General features: G+C 48.0%; 2 protein-coding genes across 4 annotated transcripts in view; both read left to right on the top strand.

Moving 5' to 3' along the window:
• LOC131108124 (cGMP-dependent protein kinase 1) overlaps window positions 1–16,107 on the top strand; it is a 54,770-nt gene extending 38,663 nt beyond the window's left edge. For both annotated transcript variants that reach the window (XM_058058921.2, XM_058058920.2), the window contains exons 8-18: window positions 4,160–4,225; window positions 7,696–7,770; window positions 9,743–9,839; window positions 9,906–10,045; window positions 11,550–11,639; window positions 11,728–11,869; window positions 12,816–12,979; window positions 13,057–13,179; window positions 13,272–13,334; window positions 13,962–14,028; window positions 14,102–16,107. In XM_058058921.2, coding sequence (XP_057914904.2) covers window positions 4,160–4,225; window positions 7,696–7,770; window positions 9,743–9,839; window positions 9,906–10,045; window positions 11,550–11,639; window positions 11,728–11,869; window positions 12,816–12,979; window positions 13,057–13,179; window positions 13,272–13,334; window positions 13,962–14,028; window positions 14,102–14,200 — 1,126 coding nt within the window. In that variant the 3' untranslated portion in view covers window positions 14,201–16,107. The remainder of the gene's footprint in view (window positions 1–4,159; window positions 4,226–7,695; window positions 7,771–9,742; window positions 9,840–9,905; window positions 10,046–11,549; window positions 11,640–11,727; window positions 11,870–12,815; window positions 12,980–13,056; window positions 13,180–13,271; window positions 13,335–13,961; window positions 14,029–14,101) is intronic.
• Window positions 16,108–19,716: 3,609 nt separating this feature from the next.
• LOC131108062 (dickkopf-related protein 1-like) lies at window positions 19,717–21,055 on the top strand. Of its 2 annotated transcripts, none has more exons than XM_058058812.2 (4): window positions 19,717–20,023; window positions 20,114–20,258; window positions 20,351–20,464; window positions 20,535–21,055. In XM_058058812.2, exons 1-4 carry the CDS (start codon window positions 19,814–19,816, stop codon window positions 20,798–20,800), a joined length of 735 nt encoding a protein of 244 aa, XP_057914795.2. In that variant the 5' UTR covers window positions 19,717–19,813; the 3' UTR covers window positions 20,801–21,055. The 2 variants fall into 2 exon arrangements, with proteins under 2 accessions (XP_057914795.2, XP_078643297.1); XM_078787171.1 differs by having other exon boundaries at window positions 20,117–20,258.
• The last annotated feature ends 4,068 nt before the right edge of the window (window positions 21,056–25,123 follow it).

Genomic DNA, 25,123 nt, shown 5'->3' on the forward strand with positions numbered 1-25,123 from the left:
ACTATTGTTTATTTTCCTGGTGTTCTGAGTGTTCCACTTGAGAGGTTGCGGTGTGTTTGCGTTCCTTCCTTCAAGCTTTGCTCCCAGGACGTTTCCAACAATAATCCCACGTTGACGCTTTTATTTTGGAAACATATCAAGCACGCTAAGACCAGTGTGAACAGGAACAATGTTTCCCACGGGCCCCCAGATGATATTTAGGGAATGGATCAGGGTGAAGGTTGTAAGGATGCAAGCGAAGGGAAGGGGGTGTGGGGGGGTGGGGGGGTATGGGTATGTTAACGGCTAACACCGCCAGAGTCAGCTGCGGCTTTAGCGCCAAATTCTCAACATAAGCAACATCTTCATGAGCATCTGCTGGCCTGAGCTGTCAACTGCATGTCCCGCGTCTGATGGCAAGTATGGCTGGGAATATTCTGGGAATATTCTCATCCGTGGAGGTCAGGACCCTGAATGGACTCTTCAGGTTGGCTTCCAGGACCTTTGGCCTCTCATCCCAGCTGCCTTCATAACTTCATGCTCAATGACTAGATAGGACAGCTCTACTCTAGTTCATTTCAATGACTGGATAGGACAGCTCTAATCTAGTTCATTTCAATGACTGGATAGGACAGCTCTAGTCTAGTTCATTTCAATGACTGGATAGGACAGCTCTACTCTAGTTCATTTCAATGACTGGATAGGACAGCTCTACTCTAGTTCATTTCAATGACTGGTTAGGACAGCTCTACTCTAGTTCATTTCAATGACTGGATAGGACAGCTCTAGTCTAGTTCATTTCAATGACTGGATAGGACAGCTCTAGTCTAGTTCATTTCAATGACTGGATAGGACAGCTCTACTCTAGTTCATTTCAATGACTGGTTAGGACAGCTCTACTCTAGTTCATTTCAATGACTGGTTAGGACAGCTCTAGTCTAGTTCATTTCAATGACTGGATAGGACAGCTCTAGTCTAGTTCATTTCAATGACTGGATAGGACAGCTCTAGTCTAGTTCATTTCAATGACTAGATAGGACAGCTCTAGTCTAGTTCATTTCAATGACTAGATAGGACAGCTCTAGTCTAGTTCATTTCAATGACTGGATAGGACAGCTCTAGTCTAGTTCATTTCAATGACTAGATAGGACAGCTCTAGTCTAGTTCATTTCAATGAGTAGATAGGACAGCTCTAGTCTAGTTCATTTCAATGACTGGATAGGACAGCTCTAGTCTAGTTCATTTCAATGACTGGATAGGACAGCTCTAGTCTAGTTCATTTCAATGACTGGATAGGACAGCTCTAGTCTAGTTCATTTCAATGACTGGATAGGACAGCTCTACTCTAGTTCATTTCAATGACTGGATAGGACAGCTCTAGTCTAGTTAATTTCAATGACTGGATAGGACAGCTGTAGTCTAGTTCATTTCAATGACTGGATAGGACAGCTCTAGTCTAGTTCATTTCAATGACTAGATAGGACAGCTCTAGTCTAGTTCATTTCAATGACTGGATAGGACAGCTCTAGTCTAGTTCATTTCAATGACTAGATAGGACAGCTCTAGTCTAGTTCATTTCAATGACTAGAATGTTGTCTTTTCACTGTGACTTTTTCTGCGATGAAGAGGACTTGACATGTTAGCATGTTAGCATGTTAGCATGTTAGCATGTTAGTGTTGGCGTTTGGTGACAGTGGACTGTATTATTTTTATGTCACCCTTCCCAGGACGGCAGGTGGCCGTCAAATTAGCTTGTTCATTTCTGCCAGTTGCTAATCAAACTCCCGCGTATCCACCCAGGACATTGTTGTCCCGGCGCGGGTCTCCTTTGAGTGTCTGAGCTCACCCCCGAGCCCGACCCCACCCGTGTGTTGCCCAGGTCCGTTTTGGGCTCGGCCAGCAACTTGATCCCCCTAAGTGTGCAAATGAGCCATCCGGTTGCTGCGCCTTTTCAGCGCCGTGGCGCGCTAACTGGTTTTGACGGCCAGGCGTCCCGACCCTCTCCAACACATCAAACCCTTGAGGTCACTCAGACGGGATTCATGCTTATGTAACCATTATTTAGGTAAATACGGCCCCCCGTTGTTTGTGTTGTGTTGCCGCGGCGACGACACGATACAAACACTTCACTTCCTTGTTTGGAACTCATTAGCTCATGGACGACATCCTGAAGTGGATGTCATTAGCTGTCGCTCGTCAGCAAAGACAAATGATGTACAGCACAGTACACTCATGTACTCTAGTATGTACATGCGTATGGCATACTACCTAACATACACAAATACATTGGAAATGGCTCATGATGTTCCTCTTGTACACGTTTCTTCTTTGGGGTGCATTATTATGACTTCATATTCATAATACCAAAACTTTAACAACCAGCAAACCAAGCAATGAGCGCCTGGGACGTTCATGGCCTGTCGGAACTTTGGCTTGGGAAACCAACGTTCACTTTTCGAAGACAGTACTTGGACATACAGTACTACTAGTACATGAGTACTATCAGGAATGTCATGACAGTACTACTAGTACCTACTGTAAGTACTACCCGGAGAACCAGAGTATAGAGGGGGAGGAGCCACCTGCTGTGGCCCAGTAAGGTGCACTGTATTCGGGTACACGCTCCGAGCAGCTGCTGTGCCGCCATGGCAAACCTCAGGCAAAGCTTTTGCACTTTTCAAAGTGTTTCAGGTGGCTACTAGTGCTTTTTTGTGCTCCATGTTTTTTCCCCTCATCACGTAGCATTTGGTACGATTAGCATGCTAAATGTTTTCCTCTTGAAGTGAATGTGTGTTGACAAGTGAGCTCGGGAAGTTGCAACATTCCATGAACATCACAGGCGGGAGAAAAAAGGATTGATTTGTTCAACCACACAGTTGGTGTTTCCTCCACGATCCTCCTATCAGAGGTCAGGATGATTTGAGGTCACCGTGGGCCCAAAATAGAAACTCCTTCTTTGTATTTGACAAATAACATTTTGCTTTTTAGCCGATGAAGGTATAACTTACCTAACGGCCTTGGTAAACGGCAGCTACTCCACTCAGTACTTCCTTTTCTTGCTGCCCTCAGTCTCCTCTTGGATCACATTGGATCCAGACTGCCTTTGTACTTGTTAGCTTGCTGGTTAGCATATGTGGTTCTGCTGCACAGCATACATAGGAGTACATAGGAGTACATAGGAGTACATGTGAGTACATATGAGTACATATGAGTACATATGAGTACATATGAGTACATATGAGAACATATGACTACATTTGAGTACATATGAGTACATAGGAGTACATATGAGAACATATGACTACATATGAGTACATAGGAGTACATATGAGTACATATGAGAACATATGACTACGTATGACTACATATGAGTACATATGAGTACATGTGAGTACATATGAGTACATATGAGAACATATCATATATGTCATGGTGGTTGCGTGTCAAGCATATCATGCGTATCATCATGCATTGTTTGAAGCAAAAAGCCACCAAGTCTTGGTTCTGGTCCCTTTCATGGAACAGAGGTGTGGTCCTCTTGGTGTTCTTGCAGTGGTTTGGTGCTAAGATGTAAGTAGAATTGAACATCCTGATCCAGAAAATGCAACTCAAGGTGTCCGAAAGTCGGGGAAACACAGCTGTAGCCCCCCCCCCCCCCCCCATCAACTGTTAATGCCTCCAAACGCCTCCTTCCGCGACTCGTCTCTCCCCAGCAGTGCTCACCTTTCAGACCTCACCAGCTGCGACCTTTATTCATAGTGTGTGCTGGGGGGGGGGCTGTGCATGAGTGTGCCAAGAGGAGGGAAGTTGGGGGTAATTGTCCCCCCACGTGAGTGAAACAGGCTGTCATAAGCTGAGCAGTGAGTGATGGAGTGTTTGCGCTGGAGCGCTGCTGAGCCGTTTGCAGCGTTCGTTTATTCCACGGAAATCTGCTTACGGGAAGTCGGCCTCGCCGAGGGTTTGCTGGGTTTCATACCTGAAGGATGGATTCTTGGAAGAGCGACTCAGAGGATTCGTGCGACTGGAGCAACTCCTCGGATGAAGACTCGGTGTCAGACGAGGAACCTGACGTCAAATATAATCACGTGTAATAAAAGCCACCTTAGCTGATGGACCGCCGCGTCGCGTCGCGTCGCGTCGCGTCGGTGAGGACTTTCTCTAAATGTCCGTCTCTCCGCAGGGAGGACATCCGGACAGCCAACGTCATCGCAGCCGAGGCGGTCACCTGCCTGGTCATCGATCGAGAGTGAGTATCAAACCAGCAGCATCTTTACACTTCATACATTTATTAGTGTTGAATGTTAGTCACAGAAATTCCCTCATCACGGATGGGCCGGGACAAACGGAATATGAATAAACGGATGATAGGAAGGAAGAGAAAAGGAGAGGGAACGGGGTCGGCTTCCTTCATCCTTCTTCCTGACTTCCTCTTGATTGGCCACATTGTACTGAGCAGCCTGGACAGAGACCTGCACCGCAGTAGCTCATCGTTTTGTCTCCCCTCTTTGCCAGCACTGGCACCCTGGCGTGGAGGCATCCCAAAAAAGCTCAAGAAAAAGAAAGACAGACTTGCATAACTTGTCAAATGTCGAACGTATTTTGAGGAGCCACGCCACGAGGCGTTGCTTCGGATCAGGCAGGAATTTAGAGATGCGGGAACGTCCGAGGCGGGCTCTTTGTTTCATTCGTGCAAACATTTATCGTCCAGTTTCTCCGCAAAGGTTGAATCGAGGAAAATGGGATCCAAGATGCTTCATCTTGGATCCAAAAAGCTTCCTCACTTGTCCATTAAAGGACGGAGTCTTCCTATTTATGTCTCTGGGCGGGTGCCGATGTTGTGTGGTGCTGGCGGGAGGGGGGCTTGGTCTCTCCAACGTAGAGACTAATGTGATACAAAGGCATGGCACGGCCGAGGAGAGCAGTTTCTTCAGCCGTTCAGAAGAATGTCCAGAAGAAGGGATGTTCCTCTGAGGGCGGCCGTGTCCAAATCCTGGACAGGGAGGAGGGCTGCTTTGAAAGAACTGGAAAAGCCGCCTGGGAACTGAGGAGGAGGTTTGCACCATCCTGACATCTTTTCCCCCCAAAGATTGTCTCCTTCCACGAGCAAAGTGGCCACTGTGGAGCTGCTTTGTGGCCAGGCAGGCAGACCACCGATTGTTATGCAAGACTGTCACTCAGCAGCCACACAGGCGCCCCCAGGTAAGACCAGAAACCTAAACAGGCAGACCCCATACTGACCCACCAGAACTGAAGAAGTATTTTGACCTAACGCTGAAACAACAAACAAACCTTGATTCAACCCTTGTGGATGACCACGCCTTGGATGAATGACAGTTAGGGTTAGTACAGTACAGTACAGTACAGTACAGTACACATGGACGTACCCTAACCTTACCCTTAGCCCTTTACCTTTACCCTAACTTTACCCAGAGCTCTTTACCTTTACCCTAACCTTACCCTTAGCTCTTTACCTTTACCCTAACCTTACCCTTAGCCCTTTACCTTTACCCTAACCTTACCCTTAGCCCTTTACCTTTACCCTAACCTTACCCTTTGCCCTTTACCTTTACCCTAACCTTACCCTTAGCTCTTTACCTTTATGCTAACCTTACCCTTTGCCCTTTACCTTTACCCTAACCTTACCCTTAGCTCTTTACCTTTACCCTAACCTTACCCTTAGCTCTTTACCTTTATGCTAACCTTACCCTTTGCCCTTTACCTTTACCCTAACCTTACCCTTACACTTAGCTCTTTACCTTTACCCTAACCTTACCCTTAGCTCTTTACCTTTACCCTAACCTTACCCTTAGCTCTTTACCTTTATGCTAACCTTACCCTTTGCCCTTTACCTTTACCCTAACCTTACCCTTACACTTAGCCCTTTACCTTTACCCTAACCTTATCCTTAGCCCTTTACCCTAACCTTACTCTCAGCCCTTTACCCTAACCTTACCCTTAGCCCTTTACCTTTACCCTAACCTTACCCTTAGCCCTTTACCCTAACCTTACCCTCAGCCCTTTACCCTAACTTTACCCTAACCTTACCCTTAGCCCTTTACCCTAACCTTACCCTCAGCCCTTTACCTTTACCCTAACCTTACCCTTAGCCCTTTACCTTTACCCTTTACCCTAACACTTACCCAAGCCCTTTACCTTTAACCCTAACTCTAACCCTTACCCTAGCCCTTTACCTTTAACCCTAACCCTTACCCTTGCCCTCAACCTTTAACCTTTAACCCTAACTCCAAAAGCCCCCCCCCCTTTCCGTCTAAACAAAGGAGTGCATGAAAAGCAGGCAGCAGTGATTGATGGCCTGGCGAGGAGGAACCATCCCATCCCGACGTCAGAGCAGGCTGCTCCAACAGATGGATTACATTTGAGGTGTGACATCTCCAGCAGGCCTGAGTGGAAGTTGTTTACGTTGTTTGAAAGAAATGAAGAGAATTCTTTTCCAAAGCCGGGAGGATATTATTCCAGAGGTTCCGAGAACACGTTGGTCTTAAACATTGAGGAGACTCTGATGTTTTTATTACAGACGCAACAAGAAGGGGGCTGGGTTTTACTGAATAGTTGGACTTGGACAAGGTTCCCTATGAAGACTAGACTTAGCAGCCCTACGACAGTGCTCTTTAAGCCCTGCGGTCAAGCAGCTCCAGAGTCATTGGTCGTTGGCTAATAACCAGGTGTCAAGATGGCAGGTCTCAAAGCCTCAATTCATTGGTCAAAAGTACTCAGTCCTGCTTCGGGATTGTGGCTGCGTGGTACTTTATTGATAACGTGTACTCATACATCCGAGTCATTGGGTCCATGTCTCAAACAGGTTCATGGGCATTTGGTCAACCTATCAAGCTAGTCTCACATCATTTCTTAGGGCGTGTCGTTAGCAAGTCCCAAGTGAAACAGTCCATGTTTCATGCAGGTCCAAAGTCTTGTGGACAGTCTCAAGAAAATCTCAGCTAAATTGGAAAAGAGTCTGAAGCAAATCCCACGTCCTTTGGCTACCGTCTCAAATCTTTTGGTCAATGTCTCATTGGATTGAACCTGCAACTGGTCCAAGGTCTTTTGTTCGAAGTCTCTAGCAAGTCTCTTAGATGTCGGTCTCAAACAAGTCAATTGCATCACTCCAAGTCTCATGCTGGACAGAATCTAAATCTTTGGATCCAAGTCTCAAATAATTGTATCAAATTGTCAAGCTAGTCTCAAATCGTTGGTTGGGACATGGTTTCATTTTCCAACTCCCAAGTCCTGATCCAGTCCTGACAGAGTCTCAGCTAAACTGGAAAAGAGTCTCAAAGAAATTGCAAGTCCTTGGGTTAAAGTCTCAAATCTTTTGGTGCAGGACAGGATCTCAAACCGGTCTCAAGAGTTTGGAGTCCAAGACTCAAACCTTTTGGTCAAAGTACCAAGTCAGCCTGAATCAGTCTCAGGTTTGACGTTGGTTAGGATTTGTCTTTGACAAGTTGCAAGTGAAACAGTCCATGTCTCCTGCAGGTCCCACATGGTTTGGACAGAGTCTGAATCATGTGCCCACTTAATGGGTCCCATATCCATAATGTCCCTCAGGTACTCAGATGTCCCAGGTTAGGGATCTCGAGGAGATCCAAAGTTCTGACCTATTTGTTTATCATGTGTTGTAGTTCCTGTGTGCTTGTGGCTTCATTTTCACTGCAGGCATTTTAAACTAAGACCTAAACACGAGCTCTTCTTCTCCTGCAGCTCATTCAAGCACCTGATTGGAGGCTTGGAGGACGTGTCCAGCAAAGGCCACGAGGACGTTGAAGCCAAAGCCAAGTAAGACAGTTATTTTTATGACTGGATTAGCATTCAGCTGCTCCGACATCTGCTGTGACGTTGTGTCTTCTGTGGGGTTTTGGAGTGGACCAAAAAGAAGAAGTGAGCAGAAAGCAGCAAGGTGAGCGTTCACCGTGGCCAGTTGGAGGAGAACAAGTGTCCTCCTCGTCGGTTTCAGTGGAGAAGGGCAGCTTTAGGTCTGCAGCATCAGAACAACAGATGGTAGCAAAGGCGGTGAAGCAATGACCTCCCACTCTTTGTTTTGGTCGCCATGGAAACAAGAGAATAGCAGAAGGCATAAGACAACCTCAGCCATGAGTTGGAGGTACAGACGACTCGGGAGTCGCTTCATTAGGTACCTGAACTCATGCAATGACCACAATACACCGAGTATTGTGAATGTACTAATCGGTCTATACTCCCATCCGTGCTATTTATAGCTGGGGGGAAAGTAGCTTCCCTCCGCCGCTCGTCCTTTATCTCCTCGCCCAGTGGAGCCCACGGTCGCTGGGTAGAAGCCTGACTCAGCATCCACGGCCGTGGAAACGCCGTCACTCTTGTACTGTAACAACACCAAACCATGCAGCTTATCTTACAACCTGCTGCGTTCGTGCCCCCCCCCCCCCCCCCCATCTCTCTGCTGAAGTCTTGCCATCACTCCGACATCAGCCATCACTCGTGGTCTCGTTCCCGAGTGAGGAACCAGGAGTAGAAGCGCTGCTCCTCCACAATGAGAGGAGCCAATGAGGTGGCATCTTATTTTTCTGCTTCTACCTACTATATCGGGTAATACAAATGTAAAGGTGACTATAGGGATGTTGTTTTGTGTCTGGAGGACTCTAATCATTCAAAAAGCATATTTTGAATATCATACAAGAAAATGTTTTTTTTTAAACGCTACAACGATGAAATTCTTCTGATTTGGAATATTGAATCCTACTTGACGGAAATTCACTTATGGCGGTAGGTTCTGGAACCAAAAAAGAAGATGACCTGAAGGTGCAATTGAACACAGCAGGGGGCTACCAACACATCTCTAGGAAGCCGTTACCATGGCGACTCCTTCAGTCATATTGGGGCAGAAGTGCGGCTGGTCTAATCTTCAAGGCCAGTCTAGGATGGTTGTAGCTCCATTTCAAGGTCACATGCTAGATCTATGTGATCTAGATGTAATGCTCTCGCCCGTCTGCCATCCTGCATCATAGTCTTTGCTCTCACCAGCCAGGTTCTCCATGCAGCTGAGGGTCCTCAGACGCTATCAGCTGGTAGGTGTTGCTCTGTTGCTGTGGGGGGGTAGTAGAGAACTATGTCGGCTTCAGCTGCCTGTGGGGTTTCTAACGGAGCAACGCTGCCATCTGCTGGCCACATGGAGTACTTCCATAGCTGACGCTCATGTTTTTGCTTGCTGTTCCTGTACTTCCTGTTCCTTCCTGCTGTACCAGCCATCTTGGTTTCATGGTGGAGGTTCTGTCATACGGCTCATGTTTACCTGAGCAGAGATGATAGTCATTCATATCATCATATGACCACAACACCCCCTTCTGCCAAAGATCATCTATTTGGCAGGAGCATTCTGCCGTTTTTGAGGACACTAAAGATCCTCTATATGAGGGGAGCATTCTGTGGTTCTTGAGGACCAACCCCAAAAAATGTTAGTCAAAGGTTGTCAACATGACAGGAGCACCCTGCTGGTTTTTAGAAGGTGCTGTGGGGGTGTTTTTATAATTTGGTAAATGAGGACACACCCAAGTATTGTCCCGTCTCTGTTAAACCTAACAACAATGTAGACCAAGCCCGCTGATCCAGATCCTTAAGAGCGTGGCACGCCAGATGTCCCTTGTCCCGTGCTGTCCCTAATGGGGGCGCCGAGGACACTAGCAAGGCAGGTTGAGTGTTTCTCGCATCCTTGAGGACCTTCAGCCAGATTAGTAGAAGATAATCCAACATCCTCCTTCCTGCTGGTCCTGGTTAGGTATGAAGCCGAGAACGCCTTTTTCTTCAATCTCAACCTGGCCGACTTCAACATCATCGACACCCTGGGGGTGGGCGGCTTTGGACGCGTGGAGCTGGTAGGGACCCCGCCCTCGCCGCGTATGAACGCTGCTGATCGTGCGTGCTAATAATCCCATCTTCAGGTCCAGCTCAAGAGTGAGGAGGAAAAGACCTTCGCCATGAAGATCCTGAAGAAGCGGCACATTGTGGACACCAGGCAGCAGGAGCACATCCGCTCGGAAAAGCTCATCATGCAGGAGGCCCACTCGGACTTCATTGTCAGGTATCAGCCATCGCACTCAGGTGTTCAGGTGCTCCTCAGGTTCTCTACCTGCTCCCTTCCTGTAGACTGGTAGTCACGCCCCCACTAACTCCCTAGGCGCTCCTCCTCAAGGACACGTGAAGGACATCAAAGACTGCCAAGACAAGAAACCTTTCCTTCTGAATTACCGTCTCTTCATAGGATCAGCAACCTGGCACTTCTGTATAGAATTACTCAGTTATGGGATTTCCAACTGTCTGTGAACATGACATGAGTCCTCACTGTGCTTGGCAGAGAGTTTGCTGATGATGGATGGATGAGTGGATAGATGGATGGATGGATGATGGATGGATGAGTGGATGGATGGATGGATGGATGGATGATAGATGGATGAGTGGATGGATGGATGGATGAATGGATGAGTGGATGGATGGATGGATGGATGGATGGATGGATGATGGATGGGTGGATGATGGATGGATGGGTGGATGGGTGGATGATGGATGGATGGAAGGTGGAAGGTGGATGGATGGATGGATGGATGGATGGGTGGATGATGGATGGATGGATGGAAGGTGGAAGGTGGATGGATGGATGGATGGATGGATGGATGATGGATGGGTGGATGATGGATGGATGGGTGGATGGGTGGATGGATGATAGATGGATGAGTGGATGGATGGATGAGTGGATGGATGGATGAGTGGATAGATGGATGGATGGATGATAGATGGATGAGTGGATGGATGAGTGGATGGATGGATGGATGAGTGGATGGATGGATGGATGAGTGGATGGATGAGTGGATGGATGATGGATGATGGATGATGGATGATGGATGATGGATGGATGGATGGATGGATGGGTGGATGATGGATGTATGGAAGGTGGATGGATGGATGGATGGATGGATGGATGGGTGGATGATGGATGGATGGAAGGTGGAAGGTAGATGGATGGATGGATGGATGGGTGGATGATGGATGGATGGATGGATGGATGGGTGGATGATGGATGGATGGAAGGTGGATGGATGGATGGATGGATGGATGGATGGATGGATGGATGGATGGATGGGTGGATGATGGATGGATGGATGGATGGATGGGTGGATGGATGGATGGATGGATGGATGGGTGGAAGGTGGAAGGTGGATGGATGGATGGGTGGATGATGGATGGATGGATGGATGGGTGGATGATGGATGGATGGAAGGTGGAAGGTGGATGGATGGATGGATGGATGGATGGATGGGTGGATGATGGATGGATGGAAGGTGGAAGGTGGATGGATGGATGGAAGGTGGAAGGTGGATGGATGGATGGATGGATGGGTGGATGATGGATGGATGGATGGATGGATGGATGGGTGGATGATGGATGGATGGAAGGTGGATGGAAGGTTTTTTCCTGCACTTGTGGTCTTGTGAGTGTAGAAGTTCAGCAAGAAAAGATCTAAGAAGTTCTGCCATCTTCTGAAGTCACGGTCATCCACAGGTCATGTGACCTTTGTGTTATCGTTCCAGACTCTATCGGACGTTCAAGGACAGCAAGTACCTCTACATGCTGATGGAAGCTTGTCTTGGAGGAGAACTGTGGACCATACTTCGAGACAGGTAAGCCGTAATACTACTAAATGTACTCCTGTTGGTAGTACAATTACTGCCTGGCTAACAGTGGCGTGCTAACTAAACCTGCTGGCAGAGGTTCTTTTGAGGACTCCACCACCAGGTTTTATACAGGATGCGTGGTGGAGGCCTTCGCCTACCTGCACTCCAAAGGCATCATCTACAGAGACCTCAAACCAGAGAACTTGATCCTGGACCACCGGGGCTACGCCAAGCTGGTGAGACCCCATCTGTCCTTCACCACTTCGCACGAAGCCGGAAGGCAAGATAGAAGATTTGTGTTCCGTTTCTGAGAAAGGAAAAACATTTGGATAACTTTGGGAAAGTTGACAAAGGTACAATAAAGTACTTATGGTTTGGATAAATACAAAAAACAAACTATTGTCATAGTAAAACTAGCAAAAGTATTCTTTTCCTTTCGGTCGGAGGTAGTGATACCACTGATTTCCTTTTCCATCTGATACCAGTCCAGTTCAGGCTGGTATCAGCAACATTTCATTTAGTTGTTCCTTCAAAACAATGAGAAACATGAAATATGTCAATACTTCACAATTCATTTACTGTAAACTTGAAGTACGTATATCCAGGTACAATACAGCCAAGCTCATACGGGTCTCCATGTTTTCGTTAGAGGATTGATATTAGCGCGTGAAGAGCTGGTATCGCAAGTGTGGATGTTCCAGTACGGATCGGCCCGTCGCTAGCCAGGAGCGTCTCTTCGTTTCGGAACGTTTTGTCGCTGCTGGTCCGTTATCTTTCGAGCTTCCGGATAAGCTTTGACCACCACAGCTCAATGTGAAGAGCACGGGAAGACTGACACACGCTCGTCTTCTTGTTCACGAGTCCCAGGTTCTCCTGGTCGGATGTCCTTTCACCTAGCTTAGCTCACTTAGCTTAGCCCCATCCCGCGCCTTCGCTGGTCGGAGCCCGTGGATGATGAGATGATGATGAGATGATGAGATGATGAGATGATGAGATGATGAGATGATGAGATGATGAGATGATGAGATGATGAGATGATGAGATGATGAGATGATGAGATGATGAGATGATGAAGTGATGAGATGATGAAATGATGAGATGATGAGATGATGAGATGATGAGATGATGAGATGAGGTGAGATGAGACTAGACTATCTGTCACACATCTATAATTTCCATCAGGTGGACTTTGGTTTTGCCAAGAAGATCGGCTTCGGCAAGAAAACGTGGACTTTCTGCGGCACGCCCGAGTACGTTGCCCCGGAGATCATCCTGAACAAAGGCCACGACATCTCCGCCGACTACTGGTCGCTGGGAATCCTCATGTTTGAGCTCCTCACTGGCAGGTACCCACGCCGTCCTTGTCCCGGTGCCATGCTGAAGTCTGCCCCCCCCCAAGCTGACTTCTCCCATTGTCCCTCAGCCCCCCCTTCTCTGGCCCCGATCCCATGAAAACCTACAACATCATCCTGAGGGGCATCGACATGATCGAATTCCCAAAGAAAATTACCAAAAACGCCGCCAACCTCATCAAAAAGCTATGCAGGTGATTTCCTTCATCTAACTCACCGCTGACTCAAACTAACTCACTCAAACTAACTCATTCAAACTCACTGGACTCCTGCTTGGTCTTTGCAGGGATAATCCTTCCGAACGACTGGGAAACTTGAAAAATGGTGTCAAGGACATCCAAAAGCACAAGTAAGCATCACAATCAATCATCGGGATCAGGATCAGGATCAGGATCAGGATCAGGATCAGGATCAGGATCAGGATCATACAAATACATTGGTCGCCTTATCCAAAAATACTTACAACTACAAACATTTGATGAAAAACGTTGTAGTACTGCATTGACAAGGAAAAAGAGTATAAAATACTTCCTTTTTGTACCTGAAAGAAATGCAACATTAAATAAACGAAATACTTTAGTTCAAATAATACAATAATGTCATTTAGTCAAAATAAATAATTGAAATAAAAATAATTGTAAGAAGGGCCGGGGGTGAGGGGGGGTGAGGGGGGGACAAAAAATGTACACACAGTTTGAAGAAATACATTTTGGAAATGTCCTGGAAGTTCAAGTTCATTTTGATAGTCGGAAAATCCTAAGAAGGTAAAGGAAAAGGAAAACATTTGTGAAAAAATGTTGACATCTTGTCCTCACGAGGGTGGGGATGCTGGAGCCTATCCCAGCTGTCCATACAAGATAACATGTCATCCATAAAGCATAAAGAAAGACAAGGGAGAAGCAGGCAAGGAAGGAGATGGAATGGAGGTCACTTGGAGGTCAAATGAAGAGACGCTTGTGGTGTTTGGTCCCTGCAGGTGGTTTGAGGGCTTTAACTGGGAGGGCTTGAAGAAGGGGACGTTGACGCCTCCCATCGTCCCCAACGTAAGACACCCGCACCCCCGTGTCCGTCCTCTGCTGACGTTCAGCAGGTCATCCTCCTGTTTCTGCTCGCCAGGTGACGTCGGCCGTCGACACCAGTAACTTTGACAGCTTCCCAGAGGACAACGAGGACCCGCCCCCCGATGACAACTCCGGTTGGGACGTAGACTTCTGAAGTCCCCGCAGGAGCAAAAGGAACTCTTGTTTGTGGGAAGCGGAGACGGACGTTTAGAAGGTTTAGAAGGTCTAGAAGGTCTAGAAGGTTTAGAAGGAGGACGGATGGAACGCCCTGACGCGGCTCACCGATAGATGCCTTTATTTCACTGTGCCCCCACCCCCCCCCCCCCCCACCCCTGGATCAAGCATTTCTAGCGGGACAGCTGTAGCACATGTTCAAGTGTCGTCTTACACTCGGCTCAAAGGCGGAGAACGTGCAGGGATACACACACACGCACACACACGCACACACACGCACACGCACACGCACGCACACACACACACACGCACACACACACACACACACACACACACACACACACGCACACACACACACACACACAGTAAAAAAGATGAGTGATGACAGAGCCAAACTCCCCACGGGAATGTTTCGTCTTCTTCTTCTGGTCTTTTTTATGTTTGGGAGTGAAAAGGTGAACGTCGGCGTCCTTTTCATCTGCTGGCTTTCTACTAAGTGCTCTCGACTAACCCGAATGTCGCCTCCTACATTTCACAATAAAAGCACAAACTAAGTGCCCTGTTTGACCACACGTGCGTATTAACGTGATGCACCCGCGCTCGTACTTAGCGTCATCGTCATTAGCGTTATTAGCGTTATTAGCGTTATTAGCGTTATTAGCGTTCTTAGCATTTCTATTAGTGTTACTCTTGAAGAGAAGCCTGCGTTCACACTGACCCTAACTTAACTTGACCTAACCTGACCTCAACCCTCAACCTAACTTGACCTAATCCCAAACCTAAACCTAACTTAACCCAACCCCAACCTAGCCCTAACTTAACCTAACCTGACCTAACCCCAAGCCCAAGCCTAACCCCTAAGCCCTAACAAAGGGGCTCGCTTATCAATCTCTCTCAAAGAGAGAAAGCTTTTTGCCTTTGCCGTCAGGAGATGATGACCGTGTGAACACCTGAGACTAAACCACATTCAGTCCAGATCTTCAGCAACATGTGACCTTTTAACGGCGGCCATCTTCTACTTTTACTAACAGCCTGTTTGACTCCACGCTTCTTCCTTCCGTATTCCCATCGTGTCTCTAAAAGTCTCTTTGAGAAGCTTTTGGAAGATGCTCAGAAGGAAGGAGAAGGTAGAGGAAGCTTTGGAAGGTGGAGTTGCCTCGTGTTGGTCACATGACAAAGCACGCCTGCTATCCAATCAGAAGCGTGAACGCAGCCCGGTATCGATAACGCCACATCAGAAGGCCTTCAACACATCACGCGGATGCCTCTTCCTCGCCGTCCATCATCATCATCATCATCATCGATGGTGCTCTTATTCGCTCCTCACACGACAGACGCCCATTTCTGTTTTGTTCCTCGTGGATATGAATAAACATTCATATTTAGTTTGTATTTTTGGACTACTCAGTGCTGACGTGAAAGCTCAGAAAAGACTTTTGGAGCGCAGACGGGCGCCGCCATCCCTCATCTTCATGACCACCAATCACAATCTAAGGAAGTGCCTTAAGTCAACGGCATAGAAGAAGGAAGATGATTGGCACCAGGCCTTTTTGATGCTGCATGAACACACACACGCACACGCACACACACACTCATACACACACACACTCAGATGGCTGCATCCTGACCATGGCTCCACAGCACCCCTGGCGGCCGGCCACTGCAATGACCTGCTTTGTCACATCCAAAGCAAGGCGAGAATGATTTGCGGGTGTCGGCATCCTTCTTTTCATTTCAACATTTGAGGTCATCCCTTCCCATCCCATCCCTTCCCATCCCATCCCTTCCCATCCCTTCCCATCCCTTCCCATTCCATCCCTTCCCTTCCCTTCCCATCCCTTCCCATCCCATCCCTTGCCATCCCTTCCCATCCCTTCCCATCCCATCCCTTCCCTTCCCTTCCCATCCCTTCCCATCCCATCCCTTGCCATCCCTTCCCATCCCTTCCCATCCCTTCCCATCCCATCCCATCCCTTGCCATCCCATCCCATCCCTTCCCATCCCATCCCATCCCTTGCCATCCCTTCCCATCCCATCCCATCCCTTGCCATCCCTTCCCATCCCATCCCTTCCCTTCCCATCCCTTCCCATCCCTTGCCATCCCTTCCCATCCCATCCCTTCCCATCCCATCCCATCCCATCCCATCCCATCCCATCAAATCCCTTCCCATCGGTTGGTGAAGAAATAGAGGACATCTGTAGGATTATTATGGTTATTATGATTATTATGATTAATATTGGCATGAGCTTTGTGAAGGCAAGCTGTGTTTTCAGTCCAACAGCCAAGGTTATTGTCAAGGTCATCTGTCTTCACAGCAAAGCTAGTTTGGTTTATTAGTGCTGGTTTTAAGTCGTCACAAGCCAGGTTGTTGTTTTGTTGATGCTGCTTGACCAAACCGGCTTTCTTAGTTCTACACTTCTTGTTGCCGGGTGTTGTGTTGCTTTTCTTGCTGTATTCCACTTTTGCCGAGTGCCACGTGTTTGTTTTTTGGGATTATCCAGTAAAAATGAAAAAAAACATAACGTGTTTGGAGTTATTTGACATTGTGATGCTTAGAAAATGATTTATGATATATTCTAATGTGAGGAATGGCTTCTTTAGGACGGCATGCCTTTTTTCCAAGAGTCCAAGTTCCCGTGTAACTTGTTCGGCTGAAGCTGGTGGGAATCCTGACGTGATGTGTATTTCCGCCAGTGGCCACATGAGGGCGCTGCAGGTGAAGCTTATACAAACCAACAAGCGGCTAACAGCAGGCTCCTTTTTACACTCGACTAACCCAGCTTTCACATTCACCGCATTTATCATTAACTTCACTTAACGGCAGGTCTGCATTGTTCATATTATTCATATTCTCTTTTGAATGTGGCCTTTGTATAAAAGATATGTTTTATTTGAGGAAGCGACCTGTTATTTAGCCCAAAGGGCAGCAACATGGCGCCTCAAAGGGCTTCCCTGTGGCCTGTAGATGTTTTTAAACTCCATTTCAAAAGCTACTCGGCTCCTTAACCCTCAAAAGTAGCGTACGTCTCCTTCGAAGCCATATTGAATTGGAGCCCTTTCCGAAGACGACCGGCAGATGTCGCCCAAGAGCCGAAATTGCGTCACCTCCGCCTTCCAGTTGGCCCACACAGAAAGAACAGCAGCCTTTTCATGGCGATAAGCGTCTTCCTCGGGTTGGGGCTCACTGGGTAAACATCCTTGCCGGCAAACGTCCTGTCAAATACACACTATACGGGGGTAGCTTTGAGGGCTCGGCCCCCCCTCGGAGGGCTCTTTCATCTCTAAAGTGCCAGTCAAGCCTCAGTGGCTTCACCGCGGAAGTCTATTAATTCGGTAAACTTTTCACAGCCCCTAATGGTCTTTTTGCATATCCTACACATTGATGTTTGCAAACACACTCTTCGTCTTTGGGGGAGGAGATAATTGCCCCCCCTTTCGCAAACAGAGAGATCAAATGAAGCGTTAATGGACGCAAGTCACTTCCATCACCCCGCAGGCAAACATTAGCATCTCTAATGACGCCTCCATTGTTGTTCCATGCTACTATGATAGTGGCCATCTTCTCGTGGAGCTTCTTGTTTGACGTCAATATTTCATAGAAATATGCTTCAGCCATGCTTTGTTGCTTTCATCTGTCAGTCTTTACGTTGACTTGTACAAAGGCTGCCGGGAACAACATTGATCAGGGATGTCTGATGACCTGCCCAGCATCCAGGAGCATACTTTGGTAAAGCTTTATGGTAGATGGTTTGGCTTCCTGGTTTCCTGGATTGGTCTCAACCAGGGGTCGGCAACCTTTACGATGAAAAGAGCCATTTTACCCCCTTGCCATCGACGGAAAATAGCCTGGAGCCGCACAACAAGGTCTTCTCAAAAGAGGAGTCTGAGAAGAGAATCGAAGAACTGGAAGTGCAATGAGTGCATAAGTACATACATATATACTCACAAACATGCATACATACATACAGTGTATATACATACACACACGAACATACATACATACATACATACAAACATACAGTATATATAAAATACATACATGCATACATATATACAGTGTATATACATACATACATACATACAAACATACAGTATATATAAAATACATACATGCATACATATATACTCACAAACATGCATACATACATACAGTGTATATACATACACACACGAACATACATACATACATACATACAAACATACAGTATATATAAAATACATACATGCATACATATATACTCACAAACATGCATACATACATACAGTGTATATACATACATACATACATACATACATACATACATACATACATACATACATACATACATACATACATACATGAGTATGTATGCATGTGAGTATATTTGTATGTATGCATGTATCTATGTATGTAAGTATATATGTATGTATGCAAGTATATATGAGTATATATGTATGCATGTATGTATTTTATATATACTGTATGTGTGTATGTATGTATTTATTTATGAATGTAAGTATATGAGTATAAATGTATGCATGTATGTGAGTATATATGTATGCATGTATGTATTTTATATATACTGTATGTTTGTTTGTATGTATGTATGTATGTATACTGCATGTGTGTATATATGTATTTAGTCATGTATGTAAGTAAATATGAGTTTTTATGTATGCATGTATGTATGCATGTATGTATGCATGTATGTATGTATGCATATGTATGTGTGTATGTTTGTACATATACTCTATGTGTGTATGTATTTATTTATGTATGTAAGTATATGTGAGTTTATATGTATGCATGTATGTGAGTATGTATGCATGTATGTGAGTATATTTGTATGTATGCATGTATCTATGTATGTAAGTATATATGTATGTATGCATAAATGCATATGTATGTGTGTATTTCTGTATGTATACCCTATGTGTGCATGCATGCATGTAAGTATGTTTGTTAGTATGTATGTATGTATGTATGTATGTATGTATGTATGTATGTATGTATGTATGTATGCATGTCTATATGTATGTGTGTATGTCTGTATATATACTCTATGTGTGTATGTATGTGAATATACGTACATGTATGCATGTATGTAAGTATTTATACATGTATGCATGTAGGTATTTATGGATACCAACCAACCAATGACCATATCATTTGTTGTCAAGATGATGTGCTCTTTCAGCGTTCATTGTACTTAGTAGTACTTTGTTTCTATGTTTCTATGTCATGTCCATCTACATGATGTATATCTACACAGTACCTCTTTGATACTTTGGGAAGAAGAGGTAGATGCCCCCCCCCCCCCCCCATCAGCCAGGCTTTACAGGTTGTTATCATTCCACAAACACGAAGAAGCGATGAGCATTTTCTCCACTTTGAAATCCCAGCCCTCCTTTGCTCCTTTGTTGTGCTGTTTGAGGGGGCGGGATGACAAACAGGTCCCGCGTATAAAGCCATCATCCCGCCACTGCGGGGCGGCAGGACGCCTCCGACACCCCGAGCATCCCGCCTCCACGCGCTCTGCCGGGAACCTTTTGGAATTCCACTCGGACTTTTGTGTCGGGCCGCGAAGAAGGCGGAAGGACCTGCGAGCGATCATGCGGCTCGTGTGTGTTGCGCACGGCTTCCTGCCTCTGTGGCTCCCGCTGCTCGGATCCGTGTTGGACGTTTACGCGGGGCCGATTTTGCTCAACTCCAACGCCATTAAGAACCTCCCGGGAGGTAAAAGCTTCGACGCGGTCAGCCCGAGTCCACGCACGTCTCCCCCCGGCAGCGTGGGACACAAAGCGCCCGTGGACACTTTGCAGGTACGCTCCTTTTCTCCTTTGCATCTGTGCGCAAAAGTCCGCGCGCAACCACCGCTTGGCTTCAACGAGCGGCTCTTCTGGCGTCTCTAGCAGGCGGGAGTTTGCGCCGACGATGACGACTGCGGAGGGGATGAATTCTGCAACGACGTCCGGAGCATTTGTCTGCCCTGCCGCAGGAACCGGAAGCGGTGCGCACGGGATTCCATGTGTTGCGCGGGAAGTCGCTGCAGCAACGGTGAGAAAAAGCATCCGTTCGAACCTTTTGATCTTTGTTGCTTTGCGTGTGCTGACACCACCTCGTACCCCCCCCCCCCCAACCCCCCCCAGGTGTTTGCCAGACGAACGACCTTGATGGCGAGGCGGGCTGGCACACACACAACAACAGCATGGAGCACCACGCCAAGAGACCACTGGTGGCCCAGGACACCCACCCTGTCAAAGGTGACTTCCATCCCCGCCGCCTTTGGGATCGGGAAGCTTTGCTCTAACGTCTTCTCTGTTGGCACCAAAGGTCAGGAAGGAGATACGTGTCTGCGCTCGGCCGACTGCGCCGAGGGTCTGTGCTGCGCCAGGCACTTCTGGTCGCGCATCTGCAAGCCGGTGCTGACGGGGGGCCAGGTGTGCACGCGCCACCGCAGGAAGGGCACCCACGGCTTGGAGCTCTTCCAGCGCTGCGACTGCGGCGACGGCCTGGCCTGCAGGCCCGAGAGAGGCGAGCGAGACCACGGCGTCGGCAGGACGTCGTCCCGGAACCTACACACCTGTCAGAGACGCTGACCGACTCGCGGCGGCGACACGAAGGGTCACAGACACTGACACCCAAGACTTCCTGTCCTGCCCGTGCCGCTGTCGAGCCCGCCGGCGCCAGGAAGCGCGCTTCCCGGGGAAAGCGATGCCCCGCAGATGGACTCATCGGGATGGGAGGAAGCGGCCGCACGGATCCGTCTTGGAACGGCGGCGATGGCAGAGATGTTTTTGTTTCTGTTTTCATGGAACTGGAGTTATTGCAGTAAATTACTGTACTGTAAATAGGACTGGGGGGGCGGAGGGGGGGCTTTGTCGACACCAGGAATATAAAACATGGTGCTGCATGCCGTGTAAATGTGTTTCATAAGAAAATGTTCTATGGAGAAAATGTGAATATATTTCTGTTATTAAACGCTCCTCTACTCATAAGCTGACTTTTTCCTCACCCTCTCTTCACCCTGGTTTTACGAGGCCTGCAGCGCTGGTAATTAGGCGCTGCTGAGCGCTAAATAAGCGCTCCTTTCAGCAAAGCCGCAGCCGTTGGGACAATTACTGGCGTTGTTGTTTAACACGGCGCGCCATTTCTCCCAAATCAGCGCTTCCAGGATGCTTGGAATATTTTGGCCATGCATGCCGCACTAACTCATTACCCACAAATGACACACACGCACACACATGCACACACGCACACACATGCACACACACACACGCATGCACACACACACACACGCATGCACACACACACACACGCACGCACACGCCAGCAACGCTTAATGAGGCATCAGTGGAGCGCCCCATCCTGGCGCATGAAGGATGATACTCCACCGAGCGATGACATATCAGATACTCATAAAGTATAGTGTTGGTGTCGCGGCTACTTGGGAATACTTGGTAATTACTCCCTCACCTCCATGTGCATTACTGCGTCAAAACGTGATTTGGCGTCTTTGGCTTCCTGGCAGTCTGCCTGCCTCGCAGTGGACGTGTGCTCTGATGTGAAGGCTCTGCACCCAAACACCTCCTCGCCTGTAATTACAGCGGCTTGGATTACGAGTTCATGATGGCGCTCGCTGCTGAAGAAGAAGACATGGAAGTACCTTCTGGTACTGCAAGTGTGCAGTATTTCCTCCTGGAAGAAGTCGGCTGGCGTGTGAGCGACATGCAGACACGCCGCTTCGTGCCGAGTGATTAGGAGGACCGGGAGCATTGTCAGCACTACAATAGTCCATGTTTGGGGGGTCCTGGAATCCGCGTGTGTGGGGGGAGTGTGTCATCATTACACAAACCTCAGACCAAACCGCAGGCCTGGAGCCAAACGCCAACAAAAACAGCGTGTGTGCGTGTGAGAGTCAACAACAACACGACCTCTGTGATGACATGTTTTCTACCAGGCCAGCCAGGGGGACGTCAGGGGGGACAGCAGCCCCCCCCAAGACAAGGTGTCATACCGCAGGCATGACTCATCGCCATCGCCATCCTGCAGCACACGTTCAACACAAGTGTTGCTTTTGTCAGCCATAACTTCCCATCACGTTGATCGGCTGCTTGGCAAACTTTTCCTTTCCTGATCCTGACAAACGGGACACGCCTCTTGGAGGACGAAAGCGGGACAGGGTGGGAGTTTTGGCCGTCATATGATACAATACTGGGCCATGGGTCATGAGGTCATGCGGGCCCATGGGGGACCCTATCATCCTGGCGTTGCCCAGCCAGAAGGCTCCCCGCTGTGTGGGTCACGTCCTTGAGGAGCCACCAACAGCCGCCTTTCTTGTGCTGCTTTAATCGTCAAGGCAGTTCGATTTCGAAAGGGCTGAACCCCCCAGCGAGCCAATGCAGTACCCAAAATGACAGCAAATACGCCATTTGAAACTTCAAAACTCCTACTGGAGCAGTGATGCAACAAATGCGTTCCTGGGGAACCTTGGAGACTCCAGTGCCTGTCCCCTCAAAGCAGGACTGACATCTAGTGGCCAAGGGAGAATACTGCAGTACTCCATTCACAATGACAATGCTTATTCCGCCTTTTTTTAGTGTAGTAGTAGTGTAGTAGTGTAGTAGTGTAGTAGTGTAGTAGTGTAGTAGTGTAGTAGTGTACTAGTGTAGTAGTGTAGTAGTGTACTAGTGTAGTAGTGTAGTAGTGTAGTAGTGTACTAGTGTATTAGTGTAGTAGTGTACTAGTGTAGTAGTGTAGTAGTGTAGTAGTGTAGTAGTGTACTAGTGTAGTAGTGTAGTAGTGTACTAGTGTATTAGTGTAGTAGTGTAGTAGTGTACTAGTGTACTAGTGTACTAGTGTAGTAGTGTAGGCCAGTACTAAGTACAAAGGCTTCAATATGCCGTTTATGAAGCTAATAATAGCTCGTATTCAACCACCAATCAGCAATCATTCGTTCAACCAGTGACAGCGGTGGGCGGGGGGGGGGGGGGGGGGGGGGGGCGTATCAGCACAGGACGACTCATAGTCGCAAATGTTCGTGCCCAGCCAATGAATTCAATGCAAAGTAAAAGGCTGTCCTGTGGAGTCCCTGTCCATCATAGCTATACTGTATATCATATTTATATTCATAATATTCATATTCATATTTATATTCATATTCATATGACGGGAATGACGGGAACTTTGTGTTCTTTGGACTCCATCTTGCGAAGATCAAAAGTCAACAGTAGCCGCTCGTCTGTCAGCATTCAAACCAGCACGCCTGACTGTAATGTGAGGTGAAGGCTGTCGTGGGGGGGGGGGGGGGGGGGGGGCTTCTGGACACCTGCAACCCCCAGGTGCCACTCACGCCCACCATAACACGACAGCCACAGTGGACGCCATCATACCCCAACCAAGATGCAGCATTCACCCCCCCCCCCTCAACAAAAAAGCCCCCCCCTCATTATGGCGGGTCTGGGAGCTGCTGGCGGCCTGCGGGGGCTCGGACAGCGGCCAGAGCTGGCTGGGCCCCCGTCTGCTGTGTAAAGTCTGCCTCAAGCCACAACCACGTTGCGCCAGGCGGCTTCACACGTGGAATTTGGTGATGATTGACCAAGAAGAAAATAAACGCTGGAACACGACTGAGTGGCGACTTCACAGCAACACAAACCTTCTTCTTCTGTGGTTAGAAGGAGCAGAGGCGCTCATGAAGTCACCGTCGCTAGGAACAGCAAGCCATGGGGACACCTCACTGCTCCTGGGGGGGGGGGGGCAGCGTGGGCGTCTCCCAACCGGAACGTTGCGGGTTCCATCCTCCCGTGATCATGTGGACGCATCCTTGGCCAAGATGGAGTTTCCCCGTCATCACTACGGACGTCTGCTAACCATGTGACCAAACGCTGCTCGCTTATGATTGGCTGGCCTTTGGCCTTCCACACGCTGAGACCCCAGATCATCAGGCCGAGGTGGGCCCATTGGGACGTCACACTCATATCATTCTGAACTTTGGAGCAAACGCCCCAGGTTCGAATCCATCCATAAGATTCCACCATTTTGTGTGCTAGCAGCAGACAGCTTGGGGGGCAGGAATGGGGGGCAGGAATGGGGGCAGTAATGGGGGGGTCAGGAAATAAGGCCCAGGATGATTTTATAAAGAATCCAACACAGCAGACGAGTCTGGCGTTCTACCAGACAGGAGCAAATATCTCCCAGCTTCTTCAAATGATGATGTGTACTGGGGGGCGGGGGATGGGGGAAGTACTTGAAGCATTGTTATCACCCCCCCCCCCCCAGTGTCCTGCACCAGCCCAAGTCTTTAATGTCCCACTTGTTGTCCCTCCTTTCCAAAACACTTTAGCCCAGCAAAGAAAATGGCTCATGCCCAATCTCATTTGCAAAGGTGGAGTCTTTGCTAGGAGAATGACGAGGAGGTGGCCCCCATCTTTGATCTCCCTTGGGGGCAAATGGCCAGCATTGTCTCGCCCCCGCCGGTGGGGCTAAGCCGGGGACGGTGCGAGTCGCAGGGGGTCATATCAAAGGTGCTTTATCTTCAGAGGGGACATTAGTACGCTATCTAAATGTTGATTTGTTCACGCCGACATCCAAGCAGCCTAAATGGGCCCACTAAGGAATGCTAATGCTAATCAACAAACTGGGGGGGGGGTGTTGCTCTTGTCTGTCTTTCGTGGTTCTATGTGGTAAAAAGACCTGAACAGCACTAAAGGGCCTCTGTTTCGTGATGACCGTGGAACATCGGCCCCATTCGAAAGGGAAGCCATGTTCTTCCTGCCATCGTAGAGGTGGCAGTCGTCATGGAAACGTCAATCCTCCACTCATACTCGGCCAAATCAAAAACAGGAAATTGGTCTTGAATGACTCTGACAATGGCGTAATGCCAGGGAAGTGCACTTTTCTACATTTTTTGTCAGTCAAAGATC

The sequence above is a fragment of the Doryrhamphus excisus genome, linkage group LG20, assembly GCF_037039965.1.
Source record: "Doryrhamphus excisus strain RoL-2023G ecotype Guam linkage group LG20, RoL_Dexc_Guam_v1.1, whole genome shotgun sequence".
Lineage (NCBI taxonomy): Eukaryota > Metazoa > Chordata > Actinopteri > Syngnathiformes > Syngnathidae > Doryrhamphus > Doryrhamphus excisus.

Bases quoted from the DNA above. Each gene is read 5' to 3' on its own strand.
- LOC131108062 (XM_058058812.2), top strand. From the start codon at position 19,814: ATGCGGCTCGTGTGTGTTGCGCACGGCTTCCTGCCTCTGTGGCTCCCG. The intron at 20,024-20,113 runs GTACGCTCCTTT...TGGCGTCTCTAG, and splicing joins CGCCCGTGGACACTTTGCAG to CAGGCGGGAGTTTGCGCCGA. The intron at 20,465-20,534 runs GTGACTTCCATC...TTGGCACCAAAG, and splicing joins GGACACCCACCCTGTCAAAG to GTCAGGAAGGAGATACGTGT.